General features: G+C 49.3%; 1 protein-coding gene across 1 annotated transcript in view; it reads left to right on the plus strand.

Annotated features, from left to right (window-relative positions):
• The window catches only part of NCOA1 (nuclear receptor coactivator 1), a 263,927-nt gene that overhangs the window by 228,943 nt on the left and 21,622 nt on the right, over positions 1-13,362 (plus strand). The window contains exons 13-17 of the mRNA XM_054021341.1: positions 277-445; positions 4,219-4,533; positions 4,992-5,093; positions 8,886-9,285; positions 10,734-10,908. Coding sequence (XP_053877316.1) covers positions 277-445; positions 4,219-4,533; positions 4,992-5,093; positions 8,886-9,285; positions 10,734-10,908 — 1,161 coding nt within the window. The remainder of the gene's footprint in view (positions 1-276; positions 446-4,218; positions 4,534-4,991; positions 5,094-8,885; positions 9,286-10,733; positions 10,909-13,362) is intronic.

Here is a 13,362-nt window from a genome sequence, read left to right on the forward strand (position 1 = left end):
GAAACTCAACCTTGCGCATAGGTCCAGCAATAGTCTGAAGTGGTGCCTAAACCTTGTGCAGGGGTGCAGTTCACCCTCGGTGCGTTCCAAACATCACTTTGGGTTCGCTTGCTAGATCAGAGTGAGTTGTTGCGCGGACTCAGAACCAGTTAGGCAAGTGAGCATGTCAGCGGGAGGAACCCTGCAGAAGCAGTCCTTCCACGTGGGGTTCTTACAGCTGAAATGCAGAGCTGTTTTCTACACTGAATGTCTCCGTTTATTTTGTCACTCACACAGCCAGTGCATCACTTCCCAGCTGGACGAACTCCTATGCCCCCCCACCACGCCGGAGGGCCGGAATGACGAGAAAGCCCTCCTCGAGCAGCTTGTGTCCTTCCTGAGTGGCAAAGATGAAACGGAGTTGGCGGAATTGGACCGAGCTCTTGGGATTGACAAATTGGTCCAGGTAGCAAGCGATGTGCTTGGGGGGTGCTGGGGCTGGTAGAGGATTGTGTATGTGGCCAGGTGCTGAGGCCTGATAATGGGTGCAAAGGAGGGCTTCCAACATCTGGTGCTTGCTTGCCAGATGTGGATGGGAACAAAACAGCACATTAGGCTCAAAGAGGATACTTAATACCATGGCATTTTCCAGTGCGCTCTACCAAAAAGTTGGAAAATATCCCCATGAAATACAATATTGTGCCCCCTGCTTTTAAAACGTGATCCCCCGTGGGAAACATCAGCCTCTCAGAGGCAACTGAACGTATTTATCCTCGAATGGCTCATGCAGTGGGAAGTGGGGAGAGTTGGCAGGCTTTCCTGCCTCACCATCTTCCTTTGGGGTTAGAGTGCAGAAGAGAACTCCAGCTGGAATCTCACAAGTAGAGATTCCGGAGCCTTAATTATGCTGCATAATATATGCTTAATGGCCTTGCTGGTACAAAAATGCACAGCCGTTACCACCAAGCCTGGCTTTCATTGCAGCAACCCGTCTCCAATTTAACCGCAGGCTGATGGGTTGTTCCCCCGCTCCCTCAATATTGCCATTGTGCAGCACATGCAGTGGCCCAGATCCTGCCTCGGAGCTGCGCAGAGCTTAATCCCGTAAACCCCAATGGGGTTCCGCCTGGGTGCACACAGATCCAACGGCAGGATCTGGGCCTCTAAGAATATGCCGGGTTTTCATAAATAATGAAGAACAGCACTGCTTGAAGAAATCCTGATCATAGAAAAGATATAAAGAACAGAGACATACAAGTAATGAAATAGTTTGCGACTATTTCTATAATTTATTTTTCCAGTTCAGACAATACTTACACACGCATGTTTGTTTCCAAAAAAATTATTAGAACCAAAAATCTGTCATTAATTTTAGTGCTCTTGGAATGGACGTAGAAAGGGAGCCCTAGAGAGTGAATTCCTCTCCTCTTCCAAGGCCTGCTTCTTTATCGCTGAACTCAAGGGGGCTTCTGCCACTGAGCCGCCACAGAGCAACCACACAATAGCAGTGCAACTTCTTTATATCACCCCATCGCTGTGCCTCAGCTTTAATCTAGAGACAAACCTAAATTTTCTTGTGTGACTATTGATTTGGGGTGACTAATCTGAGACACCTTATATAGTGGAGTTGTTTTTCAGGAAATTCCAAGCATCTGCCCTCTCAATAGCAGACCCCTTTTAAGGCGTCTCATCTTGGGCATCAAAATCACTAGCCACTTTTAAAAATGTAGGTCTGAGAGCAGGAGTTCTGTCTCCCTGGCACGTTCAGTCACTGATTCCTCTGCTGAGGCTGCCAATAAAGATGCCAGTTGTGGTATGGTGGTTTTCGTGCCATGGTCTCCTATCCACCAGGACCCGTATTACAATCTACCAAACACATTTCATACAGGCCACCTAACGCCCATAACCACACCAGTTAACTTTCAGTGTTGTTCTTAGGGAGGATACTAGGCATCTGACTTTCTCTCTAAAATACTGAAGTAAGATGCCTTGGAACACCGAGCCTGGGGCCCAGAGTTATGTGAGATTGCCAATCATCATCCCTCTTGAGCCAGCAAATTCCCTGTCTAATAGTCTATGGCTCGGAGCATCAGCTCATGTTTGGAATTGAAATCCAGCTTTCCTCCCATCCAAGTATCGTTTCTTTAATATTAATCTTGGGTTTTTTCCATGGCTCCAGATGAATCTTTGTAATAACTTATGTAATGCTATAAAATATGTATTGGACATAAATATTTATGGGGACAGCATTGAGAATTCAGGCACCTTTGGGAAGATGTTCATTTCGATAGTTTCCCCCTCAGATACATAATTGAAATGTATCCCATCCTCCTAAACCAATTCGTATTTCCTTGGGTACGTTGTACAGACTTACCCTTACTCTTACTTGTATTTCAGACCCACCTGGAACCAACTCAAACCTTAGGGTATGTCTTCACTATGGAGTTACCTTAGCCCACCTCCTCTTCACAAACAAAACCTTCTCAGCCGAGTTTAGTGTTGCTTTCAGCCTGAGCTACCTGGCACGGCGGGGTCTGGGTTAGAGCCTCGGTGCCGTTTTCTCTCAGGCTGGTCACCCACCTACTTTGCAGGGAGGATAGAGTCTTGCTGCACCTTCCCATAATTCCCCTCCCTCCCCCCTAGAATGACAGACAAGGTCTTCCACAATTCACTAGGAAAGAATCATGGAGTGGCTCAGCTAAGTGCAGCACAGAGCCGTGAGATTCCTTCCAGGTGTCTAGCGACACACACGGCTACATGCAGCAGCAGCGGCAAGGGTGCAGTAATTCAGGCATGGTATTGCACACAGAGTGCCTGCTCACACCCAGGCACCGGTCACCTGAGTTAACTCTGCAGGGAAGACATACCTCTAGAGAGTAGCGAAACCTCCGAGTTCGTTTCCCCCAACTTGGACCCGATGCTGAAGGTTGCTGATTGATTTCAAGCACCTGATGGGATAGGGCTCCTAATCTGGTAACTGATTATGTCTAAGACCACCTCTCTGCTGCAGCATCAGACAAGGAGTTGTGGTCAGGTGAGGTGCTCGAGTTAACCTAGCCCCCAGTTTAATGAGGTGGGGCTGAAATCAGGATGTTTTCAGTGAGCTGTTCTCCAGTGTGGAATTTACTTCCCCCATTGAGGGAAAGATGTTTTTTTTTTACATAGCACATAGTTAACTTGTGGAACTCAATGCCACAAGCTTTGCAGTTTACTCTCTGCTGGGTCCCAGTTATTTTGCTCTACCTGGAGTAAAGCTAAAGCAGAACAGTGTGTCTCCTATTTCACCTGTGGAAGCTTCCTAAGAGTGGTCTGATTCGGCTTACTTGCATATACTGACCCCGATCCCGGCCTGCAGCTGAGGAGCCCACAGTACAGCTCCGGAAGGCACGCTCCTGTGATCCAGATCTGACTGTGCATTGGTCTGGTCACCCTGTGTAAGTGAAGGCAGCTTGAAGGCTATTACTCCAGCTGTCAAAGACTTCTAGGGCTATCATGATAGCTGGGGATTGCTGGGGCACAGGGAAGCCCCAGCTGCAACCTATTACCTCTGGCCACCTCCCCTTTGCAGACTGCAATAGGAGGGTAATGTAGGAGATACCATGCTGTTCCCCTGGCCTTGAATTGATTCTCCCACTGTCGCAGCGCAGCGCCCCTTCAGGCCCCTAAATAAATGGCTAGATTTTCCAAACAGCTCAGCTCCTAATGCAGATTATCAAGAGTCACCCCTCCCACCACCCCCACTCCTGAGAACAACAAAGAATCTCTTGCCCCTTCCTCCGCTCACCTTGACAACAATAGGAGATGAGCTCCCTGGAAAATCTGGACCCAACTGCATGTGCTGAGCCCTTCTGAAAATTGTGGCCTTTGTTCATGCCCAAGCAAAAAGTCCTTTTCCTTGTGAAGGTTTTTAAGGCCTCTGGCCCTGAGGAGTGAGGTACTAATGGTTCTTCTGCAGTTGCTTTTTGGGACATTCCCAATGACTAGACTCAAGCAGGCTGGAGTGTGGTCGGCTGTACCGGTGTAGTGAATGCCAGGGCCAGCCGTTGGGTTAATCCTAGGAGCAGTCCATTCTGGCCTATGCTTGAGGAGCCTGAGAAGTGAAGGTTGGGCCCTTTGAGTTGGGGTTTGCCGCCTTCTGTGAGAAGTGGAACACATGGCAGTTGCTTTGTGTGTTAGAAACTCTGCTGGGATTTTTGTCAGCTAAGAAGGGGTCTCACTTTTGTCCCCCTTTTTAAACAGGGAGGCGGCCTGGAAGTGCTGACTGACAGATTCCAGCCACAGCAAGCGACACCGTCTCTTCTAATGGATCAGAAGCCTGGCCTCTACCCCCAGCCTTATTCTTCTGCTTCTCCTACTGCTAATCTCCCCAGCCCTTTCCAAGGCATGGTCAGGCAGAAACCCTCTTTCGGGCCCATGCCGGTTCAGGTACCACCCCCCCGAGGGGCTTTCCCCACCAACATGGGAATGCAGCCACGGCAGACTTTAAACAGGCCACCGACAGCTCCCAACCAGCTGAGACTTCAGCTGCAGCAGCGGCTACAAGGGCAGCAGCAGGTGACTATTCACTTTGGTTTTATGGGGAATCCAGAACTCTCGGCTAGAGCTGCCCAGCAGTCAACCTCTTCCCCTCCAGATGTGCTGTGCAGGTTACAGAAGTCTGTGAACTGCCACACACTGGGTTTTGCCCAGCACGTCTCCTTATGTGGGGCCAGCCCATCCCACAAGCTCTGTCATTAGGATGCCCCACTGTAATAGAGCAGCAGAAGGATGTGCACCAGGAATAACGTAAAGGAAAGTGCTGTGTTGCCATTTTGTAGTTAGAAGAGATTGTGGGGAAACTAGTAAAAGTCCCTTTAAATGAATTACCTGCTTCTCAGATAGGTAGGGAGGAAAAACGCAAGGAAGAAAAATGCTGTTGGAAGCCAGTTGCCATTGGTGGGTCTGTAGATGTTCTGTACCTGACCAAAACAGGTGTAGAGCTGTAAGGTCTGTCTGATTTCCTCCTCCTCCAGCTGATACACCAAAATCGGCAGGCGATCCTGAACCAGTTTGCAGCAAATTCTCCAGTCGGCATCAGTATGAGGGCAGGCATGCAGCCACAGATTACGCCTCAGGTAATGGTAGGAAGCCACATGTTGGCAGCCTTATCAGCCCAGTGGAAATTAGTACTGTATCACTAAGGGCCTACATCATTGATCTGTAAGCAGCAATACGCTCAGTCTATTCCAGTGAGAAGAACTGCAGAGTGAGGTACTACTCAACGTGAGTAAGGGTAGTAGGATACGGCCCCAAATGAATTTTCTGTGTAGCTGACTGCGGATATTATCTTCAGCCTCTACACAGCATTTCCACCTGGAAATTCTCTATTGCTGCTTGGAGATGAGTGGTGCTGGCTTGGACTTCATTGAGAAGGGTCCCTTTGTAACGGATGACATTCTCTTATAGTTGAATCTCTAGTGCAGGGGTCGGCAACCTACGGCACACGTGCCAAACACGGCACGCAAGCCGATTTTGAGTGGCATGCAGCTCCCCTGACGCAGTCCCGGCCCTCAGCCCCCCCCCGCCCACTGCTCTCCCCTGTGGGGGCAGGAGGCAGAAGCTTGGTTCTGCGGCAGCCAAGCTTCCCCCCTCCCCTGCTTCTTCCCCCAGCGGTGCTTTCCTGCCCCGCCTCCTCTCCTTCCTTGGCCAATCAGTTGATGGCCCTGTGGGGCGGGGGGGGAGAGCGGCAGCTTGCACACAGCTCTGTAGAGGAGGCAGAGAGAGGTAGGGACGGAGCCTGGGGGAAGGAGGTAGAACAGGGCATATCCCTTCCAGCCCCCTGCCATGAGCCGCTCAGGGCAGGGGGCTGGGAGCACCCCTACGAGCCGAGCACCCCAGCCTTCTGCCCTGAACCCCCCCACCCCAACACACACCCAGCCTTCTGCCCTGATCCCTGAATCCCCCACACACACACCCAGCCTTCTGCCCTGCACCCGCACAGCCCCATCACTCTGCCCTGCACCCCCCACACCCCCCAGCCCTCTGCCCTGACCCCCCCACACCCCAACACACACCCAACCTTCTGCCCTGATCCCTGAATCCCCCCACACACACCCCAGCCTTCTGCCCTGCACCCCCTCCCCCAGCCCTCTGCCCTGACCCCTGAAACACCCACCCCCAGGTCTGGGGTCCCGGCCGCAGGCCCTACTCAGCCGCTGCCGGCCTAGGTGAACAGAACCCCAGGCTGGCAGCGAGCTGAGCAGGCTGATGGCGTAAGATCAGCATTTTAATTTAATTTTAAATGACGCTTCTTAAACATTTTGAAAACCTTGTTTACTTTACATACAATAGTTTAGTTATATAATATAGACTTATAGAAAGAGACCTTCTAAAAACGTTAAAATGTATTACTGGCACGCGAAACCTTAAATCAGAGTGAATAAATGAAGACTCGGCACACCACTTCTGAAAGGTTGCCGACCCCTGCTCTAGTGAATCTTTGAAATGATCCTGCAAAGCCCCCAGGTCCAGGAGTTCTATCCCATTCTCAGTAAAGTGGGATCAAATATCTGCTCGGTATAGGGGGAAAAGAAGGTGGAAGGTGTAGCCATACTCTGGTAACTTTGTTCCATATGGCAGGTTTTTATTGGTGCTGGTGCTATCTTGCCACCCCCAAACCATTACTGACTCCAACATCTCTGTGAAGACTCCAAACTGTTTTGATGAGTTTTGGACATCTTTGATATTCTCTCAGGCACCATAGCTGCAGACAAAACTATGTAATAGTTTCCATTGTAATGCTTTGTCTTCAGCTGCTGCTAACTTTCTCAAACTTTCTCTTCTGGGCTGAAATTTTCCACCGTGATATTTTATTAGCTTTGAGCAAATCTGGTTCAGCCATTTGGGAAACAAACCCATCATTTATAGAAAATTCTTGAAAGAGATGGTTTTGAACAGCCCTATAGTCAAAATAGCTGGGTTAGAGAATTGAACTATGGCATGGAAATAGCCCTCAGCTGACAAGAAGCGCCTTTAAGTCTCTCTGTGAAAATGGGGTTTGATTTGAACAAGTTATGCATGTTTGAAAATAGCATGCTCTGCAATGGAGTTTTCACATTTCTCACTGCTGTCATTATTATGGTGGTGGTAAGAGACCCCGTCATGCCAGGAGCTGGACGCTCACAGAGAAACACACAGCCCCTGCTGTAGAGAGCTTACAGTCTAAATAGATAAGACCGATGGGGGGGGGGATAGGAATCGGAGACGCAGAAAGGGGAGGGCCTTGCCCAGTGTCACAGAGCAGGGAATAGAGCCCAAGTCTCCTGGTTCCCAGTGCCCTCTCCACTAGGCGACACTGCCTGGCTCACTACGTGTGCACTTTGTAAAGTAGGCTAAGGGAAATGGTCTATGGCAGCAGTTGCTTAGATCACTGCCGATCTAGTACGGCACATCAACGTAACGTGTGCACGAGCGCTTCACAGGCAGGTAGGAAGATAGGTCCTGCCCAGGAGAGCTGAAAAATCCTAAACGGAGAAAACTCAGACAAAGAGAGAGGTTGGGGACAGGGCTTGACATTAAAGCCCAAGTGATTGAGCACTTTGAGCTGCTAGAGTCCAGAGAGCAAACACGATCATACTGAACAACTGCAGGCTGGGCTGGGCCGTGGGCGGCCCGTGGGCACTGGTTAGTTACCGAGTTGCCATCAGGAGACGTGTAGTGTAGTCGGGGTTGAGCTGGGTCAGGATACTAGGAAGTCCGAGTCAGGCACCAGGTTACAGAAAAGAGCCAAGTAGCGGAGTTGGGAAGGAACTGGGGACAGGAACCAGAGTCTAAGGTTCATAGTAAGGCGAGGTCTAGCGCGGAAGCAAGGAGGCAGTCTGTATCCTTGCTCAAACAGCTCCCTGTAATGGCTTCCTGGCTTATATACCGGCGTGGGCCAATCAGTGAGCTGCAGGGCTGCCACTCAGGCTCCGCTCAGTGCTCCTTCCTGCAGTGTCTAGCTTCACCGGGTCCCCCAACAGAAACCTGGCCTGAGCTCCTGGTGGGGATGAAGCTTTGGGAGCCCAGAACCTCCATGGTCCCAGGTTCTCGTTCCAAAGGTGCTGACAGACTGTACAGTGAGGGGTGCTCCAGTCTGGTGACTCATGTTGGCAGAGCTTGGAAGAGAGCCACCACCTTTGTTCCCCCCGTTTCACCCCTGAGTACCACGGGCTTTTAAAATGTCATTTGTAACGATTATACGGTGATAAGAGCAAGACAGGATTACGATGCCAACTAAGCAGGACAGGTGGCGGGGGGGGGCAGGCACGAAGAAAGGGAATCTGGAGGGGAGATCAGGATGGCGGGAAGAGGGAGACCGCTCTGTGCGCAGGGAGCGGTATGAAGTGAGTGATTGTGCTGAGAGAGTCCAGCAACAACTGTTGTTAAAGGCAAGGTTGTGGTAGCAGGGCGGGATCTGAAGCAGCAACAAATGGTCTTTTTTGGACAGGCGTTTTTCTCGTTAGCAGCTGCATGAAATGACACAAAGCTGAAATGTTTGCCAGTAGCTGCCCCGGCAGATGGGGAGCCCCTTGCAAAGGTTTCCTGTTCATAGCCAGGCTGAGAACATGTGTTCCGAATCCCAACTCTCCTGGGTCTTTCAAGCTTTTATGGGGTGAGCATGTGAGATTTTCCATTCAGTTACAGGAATGAGCATGGACAGAGGCAGCTCTTTAATATTTCCAATCTGCTCTGCCTTTGATCTGCACGAACTGGCAGATTTACAGAGCTTCCCCAATTGCTCTTTGGGGTTTTTAGCTTTCCTTGCAAAATGATGATTGACATCACAGGCAGCCGGAAAGGTCACTTGTCCATCCCCTCGTGTGGTACACTTACCCTGACCGGGGGCAGAGTTATCCTAACGTTCACGTCTACCTCCTCCTCTGCAGCCACCTCTGAATGCACAGATGCTGGCCCAGCGGCAGCGAGAGCTGTACAGCCAGCAGCATCGGCAGCGGCAGCTAATGCAGCAGCGAGCCATGTTAATGAGACAGCAGAGCTTCGGGAACAACCTTCCTCCCTCGGCTGGACTCCCAGTGCAGATGGGGGCAGCTCGCCTCCCCCAGGCACCCCCACAGCAGTTCCCCTACCCCCCCAACTACGGTACGAATCCAGGAAACCCTCCCACCTCCACCAGCCCCTTTTCGCAGCTGGCGTCGAACCCAGAGGCAGCACTGGCCAGTCGCAGCAGCATGGTGAACAGAGGGATGATGGGGAACGTTGGAGGGCAGTTTGGTGCCGGGATGACCCCTCCCATGCAGCAGAACATCTTCCAGTACTCGGGGTCAGGTACGTCTTTGGCTGTGCCCTTAAAGTGGAGTCTGCGTTCAGTACCTGCTTCATCAGGTGATGCTTTAAGTGTGTGGAGGTATGAGCGGGGGCAACAAATGATGCAAGTAAATAAAGATACTGCACGGTCAATGTAATGACTTCCATGTGTACCCCTTAGTCCCAAGTGGAGGAAATCCAGATCAGGTCATAATTACACAGTGCTTTTCATTCGCTGATCTCCAAGAGCTTTACAAAGGTGGGTAGGAATCATGATCCCCAATTTATATATGGGGAAACTGAGGCACAGAGCCAGGCTGTGACTTGCCCAAGGTTTGCAGCCCAGTTCTTCTGACTGCCAGTCCAGCTGTGTGTCCACTAGACCATGCTGCCTTTGCATTTCATTAGTGCCATTCACTTGAGGATCTCAGTGCACGTATTGCAAGTTCTGGAAAGGTACCCCATTCTTCAGGCTCCATGTTCCAAATGTACCCCTCAGACCAAGTAGAGCTCTCTAGAAGTTGATACCATGTAGGTAAAGAATTGTATTTCCCTTTTAAAAAGAGAGAGAGAGAGAGAGAGAGAGAGAGAGAAATTCAGAGTGGCCATTTTAATTAAATTACTTTAAATATACATTCAGAAGCTAAATGTCTGAAAAAGGCCAAATCCTTGTGCGTGCTCTGACGAGGTATCGGAAATCAGCTGCAGATGGAGGTCATTTCCTGTGTACAGATTACGTGGGTGGCTCAGATTAAATCAGTGAGTTTGTCCAGAATTGGCTGCAGATGGACATCTTCGTACTGCACCTGCTCCACATGTTTTTACACTTAAGCAGCACTTTTCCATAATGTAAAAAGAATTCAGTTTGAATCTGGCAAGGTAGATCTGGTTTCTATAATTAATCAATAGAAACAATTACCCCACAGCTATTGCAGCTTTGGAAACCAACTAAAATTGTCCTGCAAAGTCAACAATGACATTGTCTTGTTCTCCAGTACAAAGAAAAAAGAACAGGAGTACTTGTGGCACCTTAGAGACTAACAAATTTATTAGAGCATAAGCTTTCGTGGACTACAGCCCACTTCTTCGGATGTATCTCCAGTACAGTTACTTCAGCTCCTTCTCCAGGCAGCTGTGTTCTGAAATAATACCCCTCTGTTTATGGGAAGCAACTTCTGGGTTCCCCCCACCAGTTGGCTACAAAATGCTATATTCGGGTAATACAGATAACCAAAAAAAGGGGGAGGGAGGAGGCCTAAGATCAAAAGTCCAGGCTGATGCTTCAGATTTAACTCCAGCACCTGCAAAAAGGGGGAAATCCTCACAAGACACTACTGGGAGAGTAAGGTAATGCTCTGCGTGAGTAAAGGTGGCGGACTCGGGTCCCGCGGGATTAAGACCAAGCTTATTAAGTAACAGCGTGGTCGTCTGCACAGTTTGCAGTGAAGCCGTCTGTGTGTTGTTCCCAGGCATGGGTCAGCAAAGCGAGCCTGCATTCGCTCCGTCACTCAGCCCCAGCAGCCCTCTGATGTCGCCGCAGATCCCTCCTTCACAGAGCCCCATGCTCCAGTCAGCTCCACCGACCCCTGGGTACCAGTCCCCAGACATGAAGACTTGGCAGCAAGGAACAATGGGGAATAATAAGTAAGTCTAACCTAAGGTCAGAGTAATGTGCACGCAGATGGTGGGATATCATCCCGCCTTCCCCACTCCAGGAGCAATAACTGCTGAGATCTGTGCTCCTGCCCCCAGCTGGTCTGGAAGCAGGGGACCAAGGGTGACAAAACCTGGCTCTATGGATATTGACATCACAGTCATCAAGGGGATTGAACCTGGCATCTTCGGCACCAAAACCACAGGCTTCTTTCATAGCAGAGCTCCTTTAGCTGTGAGTTTGTAGTAGGTTGCGATGGTCCCTGAGCCCAGACACTAGAGGGAGACATGGTCACACATGCATTAAGTCAGTGTCACACACCAGCCCATCCCCTAACCACTCACCCTGCTGGTTAGCATGTTGGGTTCCCTGTAGAACATCCATCCAGCCATGAACTTTAACTGTATAATTACCTTGTAAAAAACCAAATCATTGGCTTGCTTATAAAAGCAGTGAGCTCTCTCCACTTTCTGAGTGAGTAATCCATGCTGGTGCTTGGGCATCGGGGAGATACCACCAAGATCCCATGGTGATAGATGCTTTATAGATACTTAACACAGGTTGTCTCCTCCCACAGTGATGGGGCCTGCATGAGTAGGTGGAGACCAGGCTCTGTGCTAATCTCAGTCAGCATTTACACACCGTGAGCTTCTCCTTAGACTCTTATATGTTTGTATTTTGCCCTTGGATCGTCAGATTGCCAGAAGCCTACAGCAAATTGGTTTTCTAAATGAGTGCACACATCCAGTAGCCCACAGAGCAATCCTTTTGCTTTAATTTAAAAAATGACTTAAGTCTTCATGAAAGCAAAGGACTTGTGGAAGCATTAATTCTGCCAATAAACCTCAGTTCTGCCCTGCTACTTGGGTGCTGGGCATCTTTGAGCAGAGATTTGCCAATCCATGACAAAAGTTGACTAGTGTAAGAAATCACCAGCTCCTATTCCTATTGTCTTAGCAAGGCTGTGACCACAGATCTCCAGAGATAAAAAGCTACTAGTGTATGAATTGACTTTGCAATTTGGCCATATCCCTTTGGAACGGGCTGTCCTTTCACTGGACTAACCCTCCAGCATACAGTAGTTGTGCTAATTCTGATGCAAGGGAGCCCAGAGAACACGGCTGCTTTGTTCAGTGCAGTATTGTTCTGACTTGCCCTTTGATGGAAAGTTGTGTCAGTCTCTAGAACAGGAAAAGGGATGGGGCAGACTGTCAGGAGGGGAATTCGAATGAAGTACTGCACTGTGCCTCGTACTGTACAGAGTAGGCCTTTACTTTGTTTCTGAGCAGACCCACAGTCCAGCTAAGACTCCTTTAATAATGTCCTTTCTTGTCACCGTTGTTTTTCATGCTCTATCCTCAGTCAGACTGATCAGACTGGACAAATGCTTGGTACAGTATAAACTGGGGCAGATATTTCCAAGACCTCACACAGTACCGTGCATGCTGTGGAAGAGCGCTCTAGTCTGCAAAGCACTTGCCCATGGTTCTGTGGGAGTCATTTTTGAACTTTGTCCCACTAGGTTTCTCTGCGGTGCCTTTGTTGTCAGCTGTGTTTCTAATTTCTAGCGTCCCTGTGCTTATAAACTGTGTGTTAGAATTCCTAAAAGTTCTGAGGAAGAAAGCAAGGTCTGTTCCTCATTGAATGGCTTTTTATATTCACTGGTTTTTATTACAGCTTGGAGTTGGACATTTTTTAATCCAGTAGAGGTTTGCCATTATGCACTAATGGTGCTTGGTTAGCAAGACATTGGGCACTTCATGTGATCGGAATGTTTTAGACTGGCTAGGCGGCCAGCCACTGGGTAACAGAATCAGGTGTTTGAACAGGACTTTTGTTTTCTGTGGCTGTCTCTCTGCTAGCCATTCAGCTATTGGTAGGAGCAGTTTACGTAGCTGTGCTAGTGCAAACCCCAAGTGTAGACAGGGAAAGCCAGGATTCACACCAGTTCTGCTTCCCCCTGCTTGAAATAGAGTTAAACTCCAATCATGGCTTTGCTTGCTCACCTGCACTTAGGTTGTACTGGCTACTGGCCACCAGTTGCTGAACTGTGCAAATCCCCAGGTAGACACAGTCTGTGAATCAGTGTATTTGTGCCCGGTGTAGTGTGTATTTCTCACAGCCTCTTTCCCCCATCCACGGTACAGAAATAACCATTTCTAAACACAGTTTGGAAGTGTGGTTGTGGCCCATCTGCATTGTGGTGTTCTTGCCCATGTGGACAGAAATCCCTCCATGAGCCATGGGTGTGTAACTAGGCTAAAAGATGGTTATAACAAGTTTATCTTTGATCTCACAGGCAAGAGGAGGTTGTGCTATAAGGGAACATGACTAGGTTTCACGACAGTGTTTATAATAATAATAATAATAATAATAATAATTAATGGAGATATCCCATCTCCTAGAACTGGAAGGGACCTTGAAAGGTCATCGAGTCCAGCCCC

Source organism: Malaclemys terrapin, chromosome 3 (genome assembly GCF_027887155.1).
Source record: "Malaclemys terrapin pileata isolate rMalTer1 chromosome 3, rMalTer1.hap1, whole genome shotgun sequence".
NCBI lineage: Eukaryota > Metazoa > Chordata > Testudines > Emydidae > Malaclemys > Malaclemys terrapin.